The sequence below is a fragment of the Plectropomus leopardus genome, chromosome 7 (genome assembly GCF_008729295.1).
Source record: "Plectropomus leopardus isolate mb chromosome 7, YSFRI_Pleo_2.0, whole genome shotgun sequence".
Lineage (NCBI taxonomy): Eukaryota > Metazoa > Chordata > Actinopteri > Perciformes > Serranidae > Plectropomus > Plectropomus leopardus.
Genome location: NC_056469.1, coordinates 1,223,213 through 1,246,547, shown reverse-complemented (window position 1 = coordinate 1,246,547; position 23,335 = coordinate 1,223,213). Strand labels below are relative to the sequence as shown.

General features: G+C 41.2%; 1 protein-coding gene across 1 annotated transcript in view; it reads right to left on the bottom strand.

Moving 5' to 3' along the window:
* dyrk1b (dual-specificity tyrosine-(Y)-phosphorylation regulated kinase 1B) overlaps positions 1 to 20,546 on the bottom strand; it is a 44,444-nt gene extending 23,898 nt beyond the window's left edge. The window contains 1 exon segment of the mRNA XM_042489612.1: positions 18,458 to 20,546. Within this exon segment, the coding sequence (XP_042345546.1) occupies positions 18,458 to 18,560 (103 nt within the window). The 5' untranslated portion in view covers positions 18,561 to 20,546.
* Positions 20,547 to 23,335: the final 2,789 nt, after the last annotated feature.

Below are 23,335 nucleotides of genomic sequence, written 5' to 3'. Positions count from 1 at the left end.
TGCAAGCGGGAAAAAATTCACTACAGCCAATCAGAGTGAGCTTGTAATAACCAACCAGTGTGCAGGGTCAGTTGCTCTTTGACCTTTCAATGTAAACAAATGCTGGTGGACCATGGTTGTGAGCACCCTGGCTCAGTGAGCAGCTGCTAAGCTAATTGTTAGCTTGATTCTTTGTTCTATTATTCTAATCCAGTTATCTTTCAACTGTTGTAGCTCACATCTTGTCAGCTAGGCCAAGCACCTCCTGCAACACCATGCAGCTGGTGAGCTAGCTACCAAAACAGGACATGTGTGGGTTAGAATACAGCTGGGCTTACGGCATAATTCTTGATGGCTGGATTTACAGTTGACAGACTGTTCTTGCTATTTGACAGATTCTCAGCGAATGACAAACGAATAGAAGACTGTAGCAGTGCTTCTGAGGGTGGTGCCTATGTTCTGACAGGTGGGCAAAATCAACAAGTAAATGGAAAAGCAGGATTTATAAATGTGCTTCACAATTAGCCAGAGAAAAAAAGAGCAAAGTTAGAGAGAAGCGTGCCCCTCACATGTTCTACACCAGCAGCCTGTGGATCTGATCAGCACATGGCCTTCCTCTGTGGACAGCCTCTGCACAGAAAGCTTAAGGCATCAAGACAATCAAGACTTTTTCCCACTCACATAAAATGATAGGGTTTGTGTAAATGAAATATCAACGACAATCCATGTAACATGGAACAGGCAGCTGAGCTGAAACACACAGCTACACCTAGTGGTGGCGGGTGAAGTTACAGGACTGTAAAGAGCCGGCTCCCAGCAGGCAGAGAGAGACTGTGAGGAATAACGGCATGTTTTTACATTTAACTTGGTAAATTAAGGATTTATTTGGACTAAACTAGAGCTGGTGATTGCTGGAGCAGCACTTACTAACTACATTACCGGCAAGAGCAACCAAGCTGGTTTAAGTGAGTTTTATTTTGTTTCTGTGGAGTTTGTTTAAAGTGTGTTTCATGATGAGTTAATGAGGCAACGAAGCCTTGTCAGTCTTCTGTGACCGAGAGAAAGTTTAATTTAAAAGGTGTACAGTTGTATTTCTCTGTTTAATAAGGAAAATATGTGCAAGAATATTACTTTTTTAACATTTTGTGGGTTCCTATTGTGTAGCTACTGTTCTGAAAGGCTGAAAGTAAGTAACGCACTCCCCGTCGGGTTTGAAGTGGGGGTTTGTTAGCACTGCACTCTTATACCATCATATACCACATGCCCCGCTGAAATTTCAGGAAGGTGTATGAAATATTGCATACTGCCCAAGCCTAACAGAAATGTCATTACACTATAAAATCTATATCTATATGCATGATGCTTTTATTGTAAGGCAGCAGTGGTACGATGAGAGCACATTAGAAAACACTGAATTCAGTGAAGTCAAAATAGGAACAAGAGATTCAATTACAGGTTAAAAAGTCCTGAAAGCACAACACAGACAGTTTAGAAACGCCATGTCTCTTTTCACATGCATGATGACAGACACTACTTGGTTAAAGGAGAACACAAGCATGGATTGGTCCCATTACCAAGCAGGTTGACAACACTGCAGGTCAGAGCAGATAAAGCAGGATATACTGAATCTGAGGGAAAAGGTCATGACATGACCAACAAGTGATTTACATGTTTGCAATGCTCTATTAGCACTACTACTGCTCTCTACAGCTGTCAAAGTAAAAGACATTTAAACATGAGGTAGAATCCAAGGTAGACATTTACAGTGAACATCAGAATATATTTGTTTCTTTGTAGTGGCCCACCACAATATCAATGTTCACTGCCACATATTGATTATCTATTTCTGGAGCTCTTTCTATCTTTCTAACAGACACATTGGGTGCGTTTGTTAAACAGTCACTCCGAGCGCCAGAGCGCACTCTGGGTGGAACACGATCACTCATTAAATGGAGCGCTGTTGGAATATCTAGCGCTGGGTTATTCAGAGCACCACACTCTGTGAAGGGCAGAGTGCCAGGCACAGTGAAACTTAACCATGTGTTACATAGAAACACGATTATTTCTTTAATCCTTTGAAAACTGAGCAAATTGACTTGATTTCTTTGATAAACATTGGAAGGCGGCAATGAGCAACCAAAGATGAAATGACCCAGGAATTAGCAAGAAATAAAAAAAAAAAAATACAAGAGAACCTTGTGAAAATCAGTTAAAAAGGAAAAAAACAAAACAAAACAGTCAAAAAAAAGCAAACAGGACTTGTAAAAAGTTTTTTTTATTTTTTTTTAAATATCATAACTACCATAATTTTAAATATGTAATTATGATGATTCTAAATCTATTTTTCCCTAGCTTTTTTTCTTTTTTTCCCTTGACATTTTTTTCCTGGCTTTTAAAAAAATAATTTTCGAAATCAACTAATGTCTTGCAATTTCTGGAACACTGAGTTGCTTAATGTCTTCTCTCCCATGACTTTGAATGACACTGTACCAATATGCTCTGGGTTCAAAGTTTTTAATACTTGTGAAAAGCGTGTGAAAGCAGCATGAAAAAAGTGATGTCGCTCCAGGTTTCAAAACAGTTAAACAACAGCTGATTTTAGTGCAGAGCATCAGATGGGATTTACAAATGCACAAGATATTAACCATTGTCTATCGTTTCTCCAACCTACTTTAGGTGGTATCGGCTGCATTTCCACAGAAACCATGTACCCAGCACACAAAGTCTGCCTCCCCATACTCCACATCTTTTTCCACACCAAATCTCCCTGAGATATGAAATGAAGCTTTCTGCCTACACGAGGTTCTCTTTGTGAAGCTGTGTGTTGACCTGCATGTGTGTACTTGTGTTGTGTTGTGTGATGGTGGGGAAAGTAATCCAATCACTGTCAGTGGGACTGTTGTGGTGCTCTGGGTCCTGGCCTGCTTACAGATATGACACTGCTGGAGAGAGAGAATATCTGCCTAGTACTGAGAAATCTGCACCGTCTCTTTAAGAGACTGAGAGGCACTCACAGCACTTCCTCAATCTGGCATCCCCCTTCTTGCGCTGCCATTGGTTGGAGCCCCCTCTTTCTCTGTCAGCTGATTCGCTGTTGGTATCTAAGGGCTGGCTGGCCAGCACTCTATAAATAAACCCAGTGCTGTCTCAGCAACCAGCCTACAATACTCATTAGCTACTTCTCTCTCTCCTCTTCCGCCTCTCTCCTGCTAAGCAAGTAGCTTCCAATAGCAGGCCTGGCTCTCAGCAGAGGCAGGCTGACATACTCTCCCCTAGCAACCCAACCCACCCTACCAGCCGCTCTCTCCTCCCCCTTTCCTTCATCATCCTTCCTGCTTTCTCAAACCTCTCTACCTCTGAGTCCCATTCTCTTTTCTGTGGATCCATCCATCATCCACACATCCCTCCAACCCTCACTCCCATCTTCCATCCTTCCTTTCTTCAATCACATGACTGCTCAGTCTTTTTTAGGAAGAGACATTTTCTCCTTTTCTGCTGACTGTTTCATCTCTCCATAAGTGTTGTGTTGATGCACAATGATGTAACAATATTTGGGGCAAGAGTGAGGAGTCACTCCAGGCAACACAGCAACACACACCACAGCACAAACTCAACCGCTCACAACCAGTGGCTATATGATGGCAAACAACACCAGTGAAGCCCAGTGTGCTCTGACCACAGTCCATCACAGTCAACCAACAGTTCGCCAACACTGCCTTGAAGAAGGCACCCGTTGCTGCTGCTGTGGACACAAATCTATTGCACAACTGGAGTCAATACCATTTAAGCCCAAACAAGTCCAAGCCTGAGCAGTCCAAGACCAAGTCCAATAAAACCAGACCGTGCTAACCCAGCATATGATACAGTTTGATGTAGACCGAATCAGTGCACACTGAGACGTCACACTTCCACTCAGAGAAAGGTATCCCTTCAGACCTTCCTGTGTTGCATTATTTTGCTAACATTGTGATACGACTCCTTAAAAAATAGTATAAAAACTACATGGACTGGACTGGTTTAACCCTTTAACGCCTGGATCAACATCAGTTTTCTTGTTCTACATTTAGATGCATTTCACAAGTATTTAAACCTCTGAAACTTAAACAAATTTGGTCTGACTCCTTTCAAAGATACGTAACAAAAACATTAATGAGCAACTTGGCAAGAAATGCAATGTGCCAAAATCTAGCAACAGGTGGCAAGGAAATAATTTGAAAATTAGCTGGGGGGAATTATTAGAAATAATAAAAAGGGACTTTCAGGTAATTTTCATGTATATATTTATTTTTTACTAATTATTGCTCTTTTTTGGGGCCATTTCTTGTTAAGTTGCTCATTGCCCTCTTCCCAAGCTTTTGAAAGAAATTAAGCAAATTTTCTCAGGTATCAAAGGGTTAAACCCTGCTGTCTGCACAACAGGAACATGTCACACACACACACACACACACACACACACACACACACACACACACAGAATGAATTAAGCCTTTAATCCACAACACACATCAAATGAGCAATAGTAGAAAATGAATACTGCTTTAGTTCACACCTACATCACAGACTAACACTATGACAGGCCACCTCCACACTGTGTTGAATGGACAGAGCTGTTCGTGCGAGACTACTCATGCTCACTGTTGTGCTCCAGGTCAATGCTCAGCATGACGGCAGCTTTTTACAATCAACTTGTAAATACAGTGCAGTCATTTCTATCTCAGCAAGTCACGTGCCCACCAAAATCCTGACTACGAATGTTTGAGGATCCCAATTATGTGTTGCACATGCAAACATCATCATCAACATCAAGCTGCTAGCAGAAACCTGGAGAAGGCCTCATGCAGGTTCTGAGAAACCTCCATATGTTAGCTGGAAACTCCAAGAGACAACTGCACACAACTGATCAGAAACCTGAATACTGAGATAACCAGGTGCCTCATGTCAACGTCATATCCGAAATATGATCAGAACCAGGACACCAGTGGCAATGAAAACTTCCTCAGTGTGACAGTCCTTGGTAAACAGACAGCTGAAATTTAAAAGTGTGTTCAGACTCAACTGCGTGAATGCATACAAAATCAAAACAAAGATCCAAGCACACATGGATACACTGTAGGCGCTGACTGAGATCAAGATGCATCTGAGGGTTGAAAATATTTCAACAAAAGTTTCCACATGGACCAACTGTGATACTTAATGAAAGTGCAGAGACAAGAGGGACAAGGAGACGGTCAAAGAAAGACACTCAAGAACTCAAGTTAAGTGTAAGATCAGAGTGAGTCACTTTCTTAGCAGTCACATAAACACAGTTAGCAGAAAGCTAACAACTGCACATTGGCTGTTTGTGTTGAATAAACACACACATGTACACTGCAATGATTGAGAAACTGCACATCAGTCTGTATCCACAAAGACAAATATCCAAGGAGGTAACAATAAGATCCAGTTTGGACTGGAAGGGTCTGGAGGGAAAATTTCATATGTATATATAACTCCCACTCTCAGCCCACAGTCAGCTAGTGCTCTTAAATACATTTTTGAACCCACAACAAAGTTTTCAAGACGATGATCAACAAAGACTGAGTCCTCTTCCAGCAGTTTAATCAGCAATCATTCAATATTTCTTAGCCATGCTACATCTATGGCTTTCGGTCCACTGTGGTTCAGACTGACATATGTCAACAACTACTGGATGTATTTCCATAACATTTGGTTTATACTTCATGGACATTTTGGAGGCTGTAGTTTGTGCTGTTGAATTATTTTGCCTCAAACGCCAGAACATGTTTTATCACAACTTCCAGGTAGAAAACCCTTGTGTCATGCACATCATAGCGAATGCTGTTGAGCAAACACTGCCTTAATAAAAAAGCCCCTCCTAAAAAAAGTTTCAGTTTAATTAAACATTTTATTTAGAATATTTTCACAGCTTGACCTTGCTGCCACTTTCTGGTTGGCTACTGGAACCATCGTATCAAAGCCAACAGACTCCACTGACAAAAACAGCACTGGCGCACTGGAGTTGCTGGTCTACCACAGTTTCCATTTGTTATTGTGTAAGATTTATTGATGAAAATATTTGAATTGAGTGTACACTTACACTAATATTACTTTATTTAGATGGCTAAAATATGTTTTGCTGTGGCCCCGTTCAAAGCAGAACATTGCTTAGCCTCTGTGCCACTAGATATGGTTTATCAGAGCAACGTAGTACATTAAAATAAGCACAGCAGAAACATCAGATTGGCCAGTTCAACTGTATATTTTATAATGTTACAATTCTGTCTGCAAATGACAACAGAAATCAACAAGCTTGCCGATTTCACATTTCGCTGAGTGGGTTTTCCAATACATAGTCTACCCTTACTGATATAACAATGATTTGTTAATCATGTCCTTGTCACTTTTTAGTGACATTTCTAGCCAAGCTGCCCATTATGTTTTCATTATTATGTTGTGCCATGTTTTTGAAAGATATTAAACCAATTTCCTCAGGTTTTAGAGGTTTAAATGCTTGTTGAAGGCATCTGAATGCAGCACAAGAAAACTGATGCCGATCCAGGTGTTAAAGGGTTAACAGTTAAAGGGCCATCAGCATGTCTGAAACAGTTACAACACGTACTGAACATCAGAACCTTCACAAAGGGGGGATTTATTGCATGACTGTGGTATCAGACTGCATTACTTTTGAAATGTGTACCCAATAAACTATAAATGTGTATGTGTATCTAAGGAAGCATCTGCACACAATATCTGATCACCTGTGTGTGTAAACTAAAGAACACACACTCTGAGACAGGCTGTAAGCTTCTCTACACACCACAAGCACATACTGAGCCACTCACTGAGCGACCACAGCTGACCGCAGTCCCTGTTTATGGCACGGCACAAACTGGTCGCTTGTGTATACATACACAGAATGAGAGCAGTCATAAATACAGACAAACACATATACAAAGTTGGATAAATAGATTGCTGGCTGGATGGACTATGGCTAATTTCATGTTTACACAGGAAGAGTAGTCTACCAGGGTCAGAGTCCACACTCAGAACAGGGGTGGAAGTAACTAATTACATTTTTCACTGACCTACTTTTTAACTTTGATCTAACTACATTTTTTCAAAATTGTATTCGAGTAAAGAGACAATAGTACTTGTGGTTGAACAAAGTATACTGTTTGCACAGTACTGACTTGTAACTCTCTGGGTCAAACACACATTCTGAATCACTGTAGTTACACAGAGAAAACTCAAGAAAGTAGACGAAGCATAAAAATGTGCTTTGGATAATGTTCATGCATGTATAAAAGGAGTAAGAGTCAAACACCATGCCACCTGTGTAGACAGCTACAATGATTAAAAATCTGAGTGTCTGTGCAGGCATGTGTGAGATGGACAACTGAAAAATAAGGCTGAAATGCATCACAACCTGGCTGCACATGTAGTTTTGCCTGGGTCCACACCTTTAAACCTACTCTATCCCTACTCCATCTAGTTGACTGATCAGTCTGGTATCGTAACATGAAACATCGGGACTAACAATTAGCCAATCATCACCGTGGGTGAGACTAGTGCCATTGTCATGCTGGTGTGAAGCTATTGTCTAACAATGCAGTGGGACAAATGAGGAGTAATGACAGCAAACGCAAGCGTTATAGACAGGGTACATATGGAAACTGTTGTAAATCGACAGAGCTTTTCAGTAATGCATGTCATCGTAGTTTCTTTTTACTTTACTTTGCTCGAGGTCAAGAAGTTGACCTGTTGGAGGTGAGCTGTTTGCAAGGGTGAGAGCCTGCTATCTGTAGCTCTTTTTCTAACACATCACTGTGACTGTTTCTGCTCCTTCTCTTTCATCTTGCCATATTAGTCGACTTTTTTATTGAAGAAACGCTACTTAAAAAAGTTCCACTAACTTGGTGATAAAAAACATTTCATTTTAAGATTTTTCACAATAAAAGTCCCACCTTCTCTTGCAATGTAAAAACTTTTATTGTGAAGCAGCCAAATAAGGAAATTTTGAGTCTTCTTCGGCAGTTACACAACCCCACCAAACAGCTTAACAGTAAAATAAAGCACATATATAAAGTAAAAACAGGGGTGCAGGACAGAAACTACACTCCAAAGAGATTCAATAGAAGATAAGAAGTACTGAGAGATGAACACACAGACTTTTAAAACACCTTTCTCTCTGGTCTCCTGCACAAGGACTGCGCATAATCTGGAGCTGTCACAGATACCAATTTCCTCGAGTTAATAAATTCCAGCCCGTCGCCCGAAACCACAGCATTTGGGGGACTCAAAGACACACTGAGGTAACATGCTGTTGCTAATTAGCTACCTAGCTCTGTGCAGCTAAAAGTTGCAGATTGATTGATGGGTGGATGTCATGATATTATTGGTTGAAACTGATTGTGATGTACGACAAACTGCGACTCTTGACTTGCAAGATTACCTTGACAATCATATGTTTAATTTCCAGCAATTCAAACAGAATAAAAAAAAACAAGTTTTTGTCTTTTACCATTGACTACTGTACAGATTTTTTTTTTCAAAAAAAGGTGACATGGTCGACAGAGGACATTGCCTTTCTATTCAGTAAGAATCATTGGACCCTACATGCCTGCCTATATCCAACACAAAAAAGAAAAAAGTGATGACTTCCTGGGACCAACTAGGCAAAAACTCAATTTCAGTCCCAGCAGTGCAGTAACATACAAAGTGATCAAACAAACAGCACTGGAATATTCACTCAGTGTACAGCCACTTTTGCTGTGTCACACTGGACATGAAACAAATACGAAGCACGCTGATTTTCCATGGAGCACTGGCTGGATGATTATGGCATCCCTATTAACCAATCAGACCATTCACACTGAACGTGCCACAGCCCCAGGCCCCGGGAGCCCGGCCCCGAGCCCCAAGCCCCATGGCATGCTCACGATCTGCAGTGATAGTTTTGGCATTTGGTCTATTTTTTTCCACAAGCTGTAAGCAAATCTGGCAGGAAAACACACTAAATACTCTTTTATTAACAATATACAGCATATATTAAATATGATAAATGATAACATCCAGTGCTACCACTATGCTTGTCAGTTGTGTCTCAATGGGAGAAAGACAGGCAGACACACAGAGACAGACAGGTTGACAGAAATGCACACATACACACAGGCACAGACACAGCCATAGAGACACAAGCAAGCAGGGACAGAGAGACAGGGACAGAGCTCTCACTGTGATTAGAAAGGAGCAGAGAAGAAGACTTGCTGCTGAATGGAGAGGAGAAATGTGCTCCTGGTGTGAACAGCCACGCAGCTACTGATGGGCAGCTGCTTAATATATCAGGGTCCTTCTGCGTCCAGTGTGAGCCCGGCCTTACACTGACCAATCACCATCACACTAGCTAACATCCAACAATGAGTCAAACTACACTGGAAAGAACATGTCTAATTATGCAAGGGGGGGGGGGGTCTGAATAGTGCCTTACAACTGGCTGATCTATGTTCTTAAGTTGACCAGAGCACCTCTTTGAGAAACTTGCTCTCCTTAAAAAGTCTTGCGCCAACAGAAGGTCTCATACTACAACACTGGTAACCACGAGGAATCCCCGATGAGTATGTCATGCGATACGTGGGTTAGGCTAATAACTTTGAAATGTGGCTACCATAGTCCACCTTCCAGGCATTACATGATGATGCTGCTATACAGACGATCAGCACAGATCAGTTTTATTCATAGAGAAGTCATCAAAGAGCCTCACAAAAAGGGAAAAATAAACAATTAATATAAAACATTAACAAATCAAGTCAAATTGAGATAAACGTGTTGTTATTTCCCTGAGCAGGTCCATCCAGAGGGTCTGGGTCCTGATGATAAAGGCCACTGCTCCTTCTCTAAAACTGGAGAGAACCTGGTCACAGGCTCATATAGGGTTGAAATATCTGAAATATACCAACAGGCCAGAGGCCTTTCGGCTGACCAATAAGATGTTGTGCAGAGAATAAAAATAAGTCCTGTGGTATTATGCTCAAATCTTTAATTAGCTATATATGATATATTTCACATCAACTGTGCAATGATTTAGAGAACTCAGCATACTGAGGACAAACATTGGACCTAACAGGGAGCTACAAATGCGAGCCACTAAGTCAGCTAAGGCAGAACAGTGAAAAGAGATGCCATGACTATGCATGTGACCCTGGGAAAGCAAATAAAAGAATAAAAGAAACACAAGTGATCCTAAAAGTAACCCTTGAGGCACACCATACATGACAACAAAAAGGGAAGAGACATGGTTAATAATAGATAAACAAAACTTTTTGTCCCTCAGATAAGAGGTAAACTTATTCCTGCAGAGTACAATACAGCCAGCCAATGCCAACATGTGTCCAAAACAATACCATTTTCCGGTGTGTCTGCGTTAAGTCAAGCAGCACAGTGATTTTAAGAATGGTAGTTTGAAACTGTGACGCTGCTGGAAGAACTTTTTAAAAGCACTCCTGTGTGTCACGGTCATAAGATGACTAGACACTTTCTTTGCCAAATAAAAATAAGTTATATATGTTAAAGAATTAGTAAGAGGCATAAATGACAGACCAGCACTGATTGTGAAGGACAAATACTAAACCAAGACTAGACCAGTGATGTGTAAGTGAGGGTGAGCAAGGGATGAGTATCTGGATGTTCTATAGCCGTATAGAAAGTAAGAAATATTTACAGCTTCAATGATTCCCATATCTATAATACATTATAAGCACACTTAGAATGCCTTATAATCTGTTTAAAACTCTGAACACTGATATTTATGAGCACTCATAAATATTCACAATGCTTTATAACGATAATCACTATACATTATAAAGCATTCAATAATGACTTAGGGACAGTGCACGTGCTGCGTCTTTAACCGTCTGGAAAACACGAGGTCGGGCACTGGTTGCTACTCTTGTGTCCACACTGTGCCAACTTTCATGAGCGCTGAGGCAAGTTGTGTCTGAAGTTGCTAAGCAGCCATAAACAGCACCGTATCATAGCCCTCTTACCAGAAATCCTGAGTGGAAAGCTGATCTTCGTCCAGCTGTTTTTTAAGTGTGTTTTGGGCCTGAAATATAGTTCATGGGAGAGAAGTATAGCTCACGTTACCTCTGCATTAAAATGATTGACTTCTCCTCCATATTTATCACAGTCATATACTATAGAAGAAAGGAAAAACATCTGTCCGTGTGATTGGTTGTTCCTTGTCACATGACATGAAGTGCACGCTGCTGTGTTACAAAAGTTGAACTCTGTTCATCTCAGGGTGCAGCCTTCATACCCTGAAAAACAGGCGCTCAGGAGCATGTGCACATCGCAATGTCATTGGTGTGGCTTAGAAGCACGCCTGTTGTGTGTCTCCACTGAAAACAACAGAAATCAGTGCGTGATTATTGGTATAAAGCATTATAATCATTTATGTGTGCTTATAAATATTCTTACACAGCACTATAAGCAGATTTTCACACATTATAAGTATGTTTCAAATGCATAATAGGGATATCTTGTGACAAGTAGCAACATGAAGTGTAATGTCATGTTGACGGTAAGCAGTGCAAGACAAAAAGCTATCAAAGACTAGGAGATGGAATACATAGGAGATGAAATAATCCACCTCTGATGATGACACACCAGAGCTGTTTGTAAAACGTTGAAAATAAATCAAAATAACTATAATATCTTGAAGTTTTACTCTGTGATTCTGCTCTGCAGTCAGCATATTCAGCAGACTGATTCAGACACTGTCTCATGCTAGAATCATTCAAATAAGAAAATATCATCACTTGTATGACAAGCTAGTTACATACAGAGGTAAAAACTGAAAATACACTGTTTACATTCCAATACAATGCTGCACCTTTTCATGTAAGGTGGCTGATCTTAAATTGACAATGAAAAATAAATAAATGTGAACACACCTTTACTAAAGTGGTAATTAAGGCTCAGTTTAAAAAAAAATTAGTCCCACTTCAAGAAATTCGACTTAGTATACCTTCCGGTGGACTAACATGTTTACATGTATTTTAACAGTCCAGTTCTAGTTGGACTAACACCATAATTAAACTTTTTCTAACAATATGTAAACGTATCGAGTGTGACGAGGCAGAGCTGGTTCTGACCTTCCTTGGGCCCAGAGAAAACTTCTGCTGAGGGGCCCTCCTACCTGACCACAAAATCACATCGGGCTGCCAGTGCTCCCACTACTCACTACCTACTCCCACTACCCACCTGCTTTCAAACTTTGTCAAAGAAAAATTCCTATTTTGATGCAAAGACGCAAAATGACAAGGGCTGTTCAACAGCTGTTCTACTTTTCCATATTTTGACGTGATAAACAACACCTTAGGGCACGTTAATCGGAGTATGTACAGTTGCATCTAAATAGGAGTATTAGTGGGATAGTCCTCTTCATTAGCCATGTAAATAACTTTGTAGGAATAAAATTGGACTCCTTTTTGCAGATGTCGATCCATCTGCACAAAAGATGCAGATGGCATCTTTGCAATGGATGCAATGTCCATCCATTGTTTTCCATCGTGCATTAGTCATGTGATCATTTTGCTCAGGGGTGGTAACTAAACCTTGACTGAGACTGTGGATAACTATTGTCTTGTTTTAAAGTTACGTGCATCTGTGAGGAGTGCCATCACATTCATATATAGTTGTGACTGGTCCCCACAGAGGCTGCTGCGGAAAAACATAACTTTTATTTTGTGCATGTGCATATGATGTCAGTAAGAGAACAGCCCTGGAAGTGAGGAGCAAATAAGGAGGACACACAAAGAGTGGTGTCTGCCACTGACCATTGACCACTCAATGTGATCACTTGCTGACATCAAACTTCGGCGAGGAAAATTCATTCACATGGTGATTTTTTTTTCTCTTTCTTTGACCTGGAGGATAGTTCTGCTTCATCCTCTCATTAAAAACACTGACACCTGCTTTGACACGACAGAGAGGCGGGGCCCTTCAGAACTTGTGGTGCCCTACACAACATGTGTAGTGAGATGAGTGCTGCCTGGCTCTGTGACCAAGGCCTGTGCTATATGATTAAATAAAAAAGGAAAATGTATTTCTTTCTATGAGTGTTTCAGAAATACACGGTAGGAAAAAAACTCTTTGGATCTGGAGGCGCGCAAACTGACATGAAAAAAGCGATCTGTCCCTGTCACGCAAGCTATGCAGCATATAGCAGCTGTTATGGAAAAGGGCTGGGACACAACCTGTTGGTTAATGCCACTGACAGCAGAAAAGTCCAATAACCAAACCAGCTAACATACAAAGCTCTGTCCTGCTGGAGATGGTGGGGGATGTCATGCTGAGGTAGGACAGCCTCAACATGCACACAGTATTTCATTTACTGATCACCACTGACACTAACATGAACCAAACACGATTGAATCATGAAGACAAAAGAGAAACACAGGTGGGTCCATCAGTAGACCTGCCAAGATCATAACTAACTTCCAGAGCTTAATACTTCAAAAGCATGTGTCTCTCCTCCACACAGCACAACGCCTGAGGAGGCATTAGAAAGTTTGTTCTGCACCAGCCTGGGCGTAGAAAATCTGAGAGGAGATAAGTTGTACCTCTTCTGAAAAAGTGTGATGGACTTCATGTTTCCTGCCAGGTCAACGCATCTGAACTATTCTGCTCAGTTGGAGGTACCTTTGGTGAAAGTTGTGAAGACTTGTTACATATTTTCAAATTTTAAAAATTTAGATGGTTGCTGTTGTGCCAACATCTGGACTATTGGCCAAAAGTTTTAGTTAAGGGAAGTTTGGTTTATCTTCATGCATGGGAGAGCAGATTTTATTGGGGGAGTGGATGTAGCAGTAAGAGTAGAAGGAGGCGGAGGCACAAGAAGAAGAAAGTGATGAACAAGAACCAAAAAAATAGGGCAAGAACAACAGCCATGACAGAAGCACTTTCACATTACTGCACATTTATTGAATGCAGAATGAAGCAGGAAGCTTCAAGTCTGAATCAATGGCTCCTTTATATTTAATATAACTTTATCACAATCAGTACGTTTCCATGCACAGTTTAGTGGAGCTATGGTTATAGCTTAATTAGGCCATTTAATTGGACTGCTGTCCTTGTCCCAGGATACAAGCACGGGGGGAGAATCGATTTATTGATGGAAGTATGTCCGACTCCTCCACAGTGGGTGGAGCTATGCTACCTTTCAGCTGGTTGCTATTGGACCTTCTTCTGGTTGACCTATTACATCACATACAAAACAAGCAGGCAAGCTGTAAATGGGCTACATATGAAAACATGGATACCTTATCAGAACTGTAGATTTCGTAAGTACTCTACACTTTAGTTCTTTTCCCTTCTTCCTCTTTTATTTTTCCCAGCTTTCTTTTACAAATTTATGCTGTTCGACTTCCGGGTCAAAGCCCGGCGCAGGGACTATGGAGCATGCCCATAACACCTAGGCCAGTTCAGCTCCAGTGGCAACGTATACATGAAAGAGTTAATAGACCCCCAACCACATTATCTGGCTGTGTTAGTCCACTTTGAGAATTTCAACATAGTACAATTTCAGTCTAACATGTTGACATGTATCTTACCAGTATTTTAAAAGTGCAGTTTTAGTCAGACTAAATAATACAACAACAATAATCTGATTTTTCTAACATCATGTAAAGGTACTGAATAAGTTGGGGCTTCTGCTGTGACAGACACATAGGCCCAGTTGAATTTCCCTCCTAACACTCACACACTTTGCCACTTGCTCACACTCAGTAGTGAGGGCTCAGGGCTTTCTCCAGCAATGATAAATAATACGATTTTATTGATACCAATACCACTATTGATTCTGTTTATCGGTCAGATTCTTTATTGATTCCTGTTTGGTTTTGTGTGTGGAAAAGTAAGTAGGCCTATGCAGGTTTTGAACGTCAACGCAACTGTTTTATGATCTGTGTATGAACACGGTGTAGATGAAATAAGAGAATATTTGGATGCAATCAAGTAACCTCGCAAGCAGGCACACAAATCATCACCTCAACAAAGCAGCGGCTCCATCTCCCACACAGGCAGCGTAGAGCTGCACTGCACAGGTGCTACTGTGCTCATTTCATTCATCGCACAGATCAACTTTTGCATAGTACGTGCAGCATACTTGAAGTTCTTCATGAAAAGAAGCCACACTTTGGACTGTTTCCTCCGGTCTGCGATTACTTCTTCTGGTTGAAAGTTTCTAGAAGCTTGGAGGCGTTAGTTTTATGTCACACATTTTGCAATGCACAGTTGTCACAAAAAACCTTTCAGCATCAAAAAATAGAAAAAACTGATAAACTCAGAGTCAAACAATTCTGATGGATAATATTTGGAAGCAGTTCTTGATTCCCATCCTTAGCTACTCAAATGCTCAGAGCTGTCCCACTGGTTTCACAGTGGGACAGCTCTGAGCATTTGAGGATTCTGTCACAGACTTTTTTAAGCGCTTTATGCACACCTTGTGTAGGTCCACAGCTCTGCAGACTTTGCTTACTAAAAGAGCTACGATGCATGACAGTGTGACATTAAACAGCAATGACAGTGGCATTGCATGGAAGTTGTTTCTTTTGTAAAAAAAAAAAAAAAAGTAAAATAAAAAAACCATGGATGGGTTCAGTAAGATCAAGTTTTCCTTCAAGTTATAACCTGTCATGTTGTCGTTGACAAGCAGAACTCTATGTGTATGTGTACTCTCTGTATGTGTGTTTGTTGTTTGTGTTGACGATGCAAGGATTTAGTGTGACATGCCTGTTTATCTTATCAACAGAAAGTAAACAACAATCACCCATAAAACTTCATACAGTTTCAGATTTTTTGTTCAGGGAACACAATTTCGTAAAGTGATATCTCATTCATTAAACAATGTTTGGAACCCTCACACACACACTTCTGGTGATGTCACAGGTGACGCTGAGGATTCAGTGCTCAGGGCTTAGCAGGGACGGTTGGAACTGGGCCATGGACTTCTGGCAAACAGGAATAAAATACCTTTCATTATACTAGACAAGTTCTGTATGAGTTTGTATCATATACACGTGTTTGCATGTAATAATTATTGATTTTCTCTGAGTGTGTTTTCATCAGGCTGTCTAAGCAGAGTTTCACTGTTAACTACTTAAAAAGTGTTGGCAAATTGTTTCAGTGAGAATAAAACTGCACTGGTCTCACATGGTGATTTGTCTTGACATTTCAGCCAGGTGTTATTTGTGGTTGTGGTAAAAAAGTTTTTGTCATTTGATGTTGTTTGTGGTCCACCACAACATTACACGCCGTGCAAAGAAGTGAGCTTGGTTATGTTATGCTGGGAACTGCTATGATTTTCAAATCCATGGCAAACTACGATGATTGGTTAAATATACAGAAAAGTTAGAGTAATTGGACATAATTGCAAGGTCATGCAGAATTTGCCTGGATTGGTTGAATTTGGACTGAAAAATGAAACCGTGAAATTCCATGACTATTCCTGGTTTTCCATGACAGTGTGAACCCAGTATTCTTTTATTTCCAAAACGCACTGGCATTAATTATTAACACTGGCATGTCTTTACAGAAAAATAAAGTCCAATCAAGTAGAGAAAATTTGCCATGATGCAGTGTGGAAAAATAAAGCAAGTGTGCTTTGTCCTGAAGTTTTCTCACAAACACAAAGTCACAAGAACACACAAAGTCACATGTCTGTCGACACTTATTCCAGATTTGTAAGACAAGAAAAAACATAAAAAGCAACCGCTGAAAGAAAGACTTTCAAACGCAAACTCTGGCGGAACAATGAGGTAACCAGCTGGATTTCTTACTTATTGTAAAAACATGTCAATAAATGACCAAATAAATGTGCATGAAATGCATCACAACAATAACTGTAATCTCCATCAGAGATGACAAATATACTGTAAGCCCATATTAACTACATTACCCAACCTCAGATGTGCAAATTCTCACTTGTGTATCTGGTCACAGTCCACACACACACACACACACACACACACACACACACACACACACACACACACACACACACAAACACACACAAACAAAACACATGCTAAAGAATTAAGTATTATTTGCCTGCATCCCTTCTGCCTGTGTGTGGATTTGAACCCTGGACCTCTTTGCTGTGAGAAGACTCACTAACTGTGCTGCATCTTCAATATATTTCACTGAATCGAAAATCCTATCGAAGTGCAACTGAGGCCTAAAAGTGTGAAAAACTCAGCACTTTAGCCAAGCTTAAAAACAACATTAAAAGCTTTTAAACAGCACTCTCAACAAATGCCAGCTTACTTAGCCTCTGCAATGATTTTCATTAGAACATGTAAGTGTAACAGTAACAGTATTCGTAATGTACAGAGCAAGTTGACAGCTACTGCTTAACAAAAAATGATGAAGACAGGTCTTTTACAAGATAGGTTTAACACTAGGTTAGTATCTCTTTTTATGAAAACATACTGAGTTTTCTGTGTTGAGAGTTAGTGCAACCAAGTTGAACATATTCTGTGTAAACTTGTGTTTGGTAATGTTGTGGAGCAAGCTAGCTTCTCCAGGCTGTGAGCATTGTAGACTGTGGAAGAAACGCAACAGTAAATGGACAGGTAGGCAAGAAAAATTTGGCCTGCAGAGGCAGAGCTGACCGACTTATTGCACTTTGTTGCAAGATAATAGCCGTTATGGAAATTCGCAACACTTCAAACTTTGTTTTTATTGGCGAAATTGATCCAGATGCACTTTAAGGCTGTGACCACCTGTTGGAAACCACAGGCAGAGATTCATATTGTAAGTCAAACAAAGTGACAAGCAACACGTATGTGTGTGTGTGTGTGTGTGTGTGTGTGTGTGTGTGTGTGTGTGTGTGTGTGTCTGATCATGGCCAAACACAGATAGTTCAGCACAGACAGCATCCTCACATACTGTCCCTCAGCTGTCTCCGACTGAGCAACCAACCGACTGACCACAACTGCCACACTGTGTGACCACAGTGCTGTTTCCTGCTGCAGGTCACACTGACCGGCACGGAGCGTGAGCCTGTCCAGACCAGGAGCAGTCAGGACTCTGAGCATTAACTTCAGCCTGAAGCATGTTGATAGACAGCCAAACTGTCACACACACACATTACAAACTTCAACATTATAACTCAACAGTAGTACATGCTGACACACAGCGCCACTGCAACATGTTATCATAATTACATACATACACACACAACCATCATATATATGAACTTTAAGACTGCTTTAAACTGCTGACAGAAACTAAAATAATTATCATACCATAAAGACATACAAACACAGAAACATAAGTATAAGGAAACTACTATGACTGCAAACACACACACACTTGTTCAAGTAAGGAAGATAGTTTACACTGTTTTTATCTATAGAACTGCGTGAATGTGTGTGTGTGTGTGTGTGTGTGTGTGTGTGTGTGTGTGTGTACTGACTCTTGTTCTTGCGCAGCAGGGCAGAGGTGATCCAGGGTTCTGTTTGGACCATTCTGCAAGAGGGCACGTTCTTGTCCTCCACAGATGATGACGTGATCACCATGGAAATGCTTGGCAATTGCTCAATCCAGCAGGGAAATAACTGTCAATCAACACGCTCTGACAGGTGGTTGGGGCTTGTGGCTGTTTAGTCTGTCATCAGATGTGTTTTCAATCCCAGAGTTCGCTTTAACAGTTTACATCCAACTAAATCAATGAATCTTGAAATGGTGGGAAACCAACCAACCAATCAAAAGGCACCGTCTTCTCTGGCTTGTTTCTCTCTCTTTTTTGTGACTGCGGTTTCTAAGGCAACCAACTGGTGTACAGGCAGCTTGTCTCTCTGAAGTAAAAATATAAAGGATGTAATCTATGTCTTCTGTGAAGTTACACTATAGATATAGATTTCTCATTCTACATATATATTCTGTATCTCTGTGGCTATGGGGAATGAAGGGAAATAGAATATTTGGTTATTCAGGTTAGCTTTTTGTTTCGTTAGTTTCGGCAGTTTCATGCATTCTTTCTGTGTGCAGGAGGTTTGGAGCACTCCAGAGTGCTGGTGACTGATAGTTTAAGTATTCAAAAGTAGGTCTTTCTTCTACATTAAAATGACTGGCCACTCCGATGAAGAGTTTGAACTAAATGTCCACGGGGGAAAGGCATAGACTTCACTTGCTAATGAAAGGTTCACTTATTACAGGGAAGGTTTAACCAAAAGTGCACAGCTAATACTTCAGACATTTTAGTAGTAATCCAGCACAGGATATGTGTGTCCAGTACAGCCTGAACCAGTAGAATAAAGTACAGATAGTATTCCCAGGTTAGTAAGACTCCATGGTCAGTGTGTGTTTCCAACAGATCAATCAGCACAATAAGTTTGTCCAATCTGTGTTCTTCCAGACTTGTTGTAAAACACCTTAACTAGTTGTGAGTCAAGTTTGTGCTAACCAGGCTCGCCCAGCATACTGCCAGGTGGGCTGAGCGAGGTAGTGTGACAGAAGGGGTGGAAGAGAAGGAGGTGGAGGGGAGTTGGGTTTCCAACTGCCTGCTTTTACCCCATCCCTTCCGCTAAAAATAGCTCCAATTACTGGCGCTTTGTGGGGGCCTCGCCAGTGGACAGAGTACGGCAGTGTGGAGTGATGTTACCACTCAAATTAATCCAGTGACACACACAGCCCTCCACTCGCAATGTCACCGAGCCCGTCCGGCCACAGCTCCACGGAGCGTGCGTGTGCTGCGGTCACTCAGCTCCGCTTCAGCCGCCTGACAGCACAGGGTGGCTGGCCTCTGCCGGCCTTACAGGAGCCCCTTTTAAAAAGCCAGGCAATAATGTAATCCCCGTACACTACACAGGAGGTTTCTGTGACAACAAGCAGTTGCACAAACACACGTTACACACAAAGCAGTCCGCTGGAACGTGTTGATTTCACAGAGTGTGCACAAAAGTTCCTCCGACTGGTTATCCACACTCACGGACCAACACAGTGACGGCTCATTACAAGCAGGGACACTGCACCTCAACTGCAAAGCTCTCTCTCCTGGGGATAAAGCTGAAGAACAAAACTTTAAATCCAGTATTTGGGGTCACATGCCAAATGTACCCGGTGTTGAAGAAGCCCGCAGAGCGCGCGGCTGCCGGCCTGCATTCTACTGCCACTTTCCGATAGTACCTTCACTTTACCAAACTCGATCCAGGAAATTGTCCGCCTCTGAGGTAAACACGCTCAAGTTAAATCACAGACAACGTCTGAACAGCAACGAACCAAAACTCGAGCCTCTTATCAAAGTAAACGAAAGCAACCAAATCCAGTGAAGTTCCTGAGCTGTCTGTCAGACGGCACTGATCGCTTCTTGACGCGCCTTCTCCTGCCGCCCGCTTCCGCTCTCCCTCTCTCAGTTCAAGTCCTCTACAACAAGTCCTTTTTACAACTGCGGGAGATTTTTTATTCCTTCAAGGTGGAAACCTTCGCAAGGGCGATTTCGACTCATGTTTCTCGCCCGTTTCCCTTTCCGTGCTTCTCCGTTAGACGGAATCTGTGCTCCTCTCCCACACAGCTCCCCCACCCTGCGATAGGGACTATACCATGTTGCTGTGGCGGGGGGCTGAGCTGCTCTGTCTGGCGCAGCTTCATAAAGTACTGCTGAAACCGGGGCACATACCCACACACTACGGAAACGCGACATTATGGACAGTTCGAGAGGAACTTCACATAAAACAGAAGTCAGATGCTGACTGATTAGGGACCGTTATAAACAAGGCCTGTGAGTTAGCGGGACAGTAACCTTCCCTGTGTCCATAGTAGTCTGATCCGAGCAGACCTCTGCTGTCCTGGCCATTTATAGTAACAGCGGGATATATATACTGGAACTTTATATTCACGCATACATAGACAACCTTTACTTCAACCACTTATATAGTTTTATGGATCTGAAAAAAACAAACGTGTTGCTAACTTACAACCACTTCCTACAAAGTCAATAATTGGCATTACTTTTTAACGTGTAATGGTCTGAAACTCTGCAGAACCACATTATAAATACATTTTCTAAAGGTTAGAGAAAATACTGCTTTAATTTAAAACTAAATACAATTTGTGGGTTTAATAAACTGGTGTGCTTCGAGTTAGAGCATTGTGCAATGTTATGGAGAGCTGGGCTGGAGGGAGGGGAGTGGAGAGGGGACCAGGAAAGGCCTGTATTAATAATGTGCACTGTGTTTCTCCTTCTGTGACAAATGCATGTCTTCACACACAGGCTGCAATTTAAACGGCAACAATCAATACAGTTTCAGTGGATGAAGTTTCAGACAGCACCCATGTTGATTGAATCCGTTTTTATAACATTTTATATAACTCAGGCAAATATAAAAGACGTGCACTAATAGCAAATGGACAATTGTGAGGTCATTTATTCCACCATGTTCCACACAAAGCCTCGTGTTGTTCATTGAGTCTTTGAGAATGTTTGAACTTGTGTGTGCTCGGGTAAACGCAGCCTCTACCCTCACTCAGCACGCACCCTCTATGGGCGCTGTTGCTACCCGACGCGATGGCAGCTGCACTGCCATTGGCTACATAAAGTCCCATCCTTGGCTGCGATTGGGTAGCGGCCGGGTCTGTGGGAGGGGCGCTCGGCTTAGTTTCCCAGTGTCTCTTCAAACGGCGCGAGGCAGGAATGACGCGGAAATAGTTTGAAGATGTCAGGTAGAAATGGAAAGAGGGAGGGGAGACAGAGGGGGTGGGGGCGGAGATGCAGCCGGGGGAGCGGGGGAGAGAGCGGGGCACATGGTCACTGAGTGACTCTCTACAGCTGAGATGTGGGACTTCTCCACACAAACCAGCCAAAGCTAAAAGTTGTTACTGTTGCTATCCGAGCATTCCGGCTAAATCAGGCACAATGCTGCCTGGGAACAGCTCCGCACACAAACCGTGTCATAAACCAGCTGACTGCTCCTTAAAGGAAAATTTACCAGCCAATACAGCTCATAGAGCAACCACAAATGTGTGTCACATTTTTCTTTTCATGTGATTTTTATCTTGAACCTGTGCAGATTAATCAGTCACTAATATGTAATTAAAAGAAGTGACAGTGAAAAGCCCACTGAAGCTTGCTTACTGTAATTACCTACTGTACAAAGGTAAGCTCCCCCCTGATAATACTGTACCTAGGCACATCCAGCTGGAACACAATTTCAATAACACTGTCAACAACACCATATATACCAGAATATACTAGCACTGCACATGATGCCTTATTATGGTAAGCTGCAATAATAACACATTTGTACAAATTTATTGTTAAAATGTAAGTTAGAAATCTTTAATTTACTGCACTGTAAAAACTGAAAAAGGTTGATTTTACTTTATTTTTTTTAATCTAGGAAACACATTTCCTAAAAAAAATCCTAAAGTCAATATAAATAAAAGTCTTAATTTATGTTAACTTTATATCTAATTGCTAAGTTTACTTAAAATCTAGTTATATGTATTTAATTTTGTGAAGGTGTTGCAACTTAAAAATGACACGTTTCATTAAATAAATCTTTCAAAATTTTAGCAACTTCAGTAAACCAAGTTTACTGAGCTACATATTTGTATTCTGCTGGTTGCAAATTAATCAATCACATTAGTATTCTGTTGTTAACAAAACAGAACTCACAGATCTCCTAACTTGGCCAAATCCTCTTTGTCATGATCAAGTTAAGTTAGACCAACTTGGTTTACTGAAGTTGTTAGCGCTTAGAAAGAACACTTGTCGTTTTAAAGTTGCAACAACTTCACAAAATTAAGTAAAGTACAGATAAATTTTAAGTAAATTTAACATTAGATACAAAGTAACATGAATTGAGATTAAAAGTTATATTTACTTTACCTTTTCAAGGTACTTGGTTTTCAGGATTATTTTAAGGAGGACCATCTTGTCAGAATTTACACTGTGTATAGGTAGAATTTGCAAAGCAGAGCTAAATTTTGAGGCAAACCTCAGAAACTTTAGTGACTACATTCTGGCTTTACAGTAACCCCTTGACTTCAGTTCTTGCAGCTTTTCTAAGTAATCTTCTCAAGCTCCAGGCTCCACAAGCCATGGTTCAAATCACTATACTACTAAACTCCCACACAGTGTAAAACAGCTGACCAGCCACAGCCAAAATAAGATAGCATGGCCTAATAACATGCTGTAGTTAGGCTATAGCTTGCATTAAATTGATGCCATAAACAAGCAAGTAGTCATATTATAGAGGAATACAGCATAGCAGCAATGTACACAAACACAGTAATCATATGCAGATGTATCACTACAGGCGGTCTGTTCACAAATGCCTAATGCCCAGCTCAG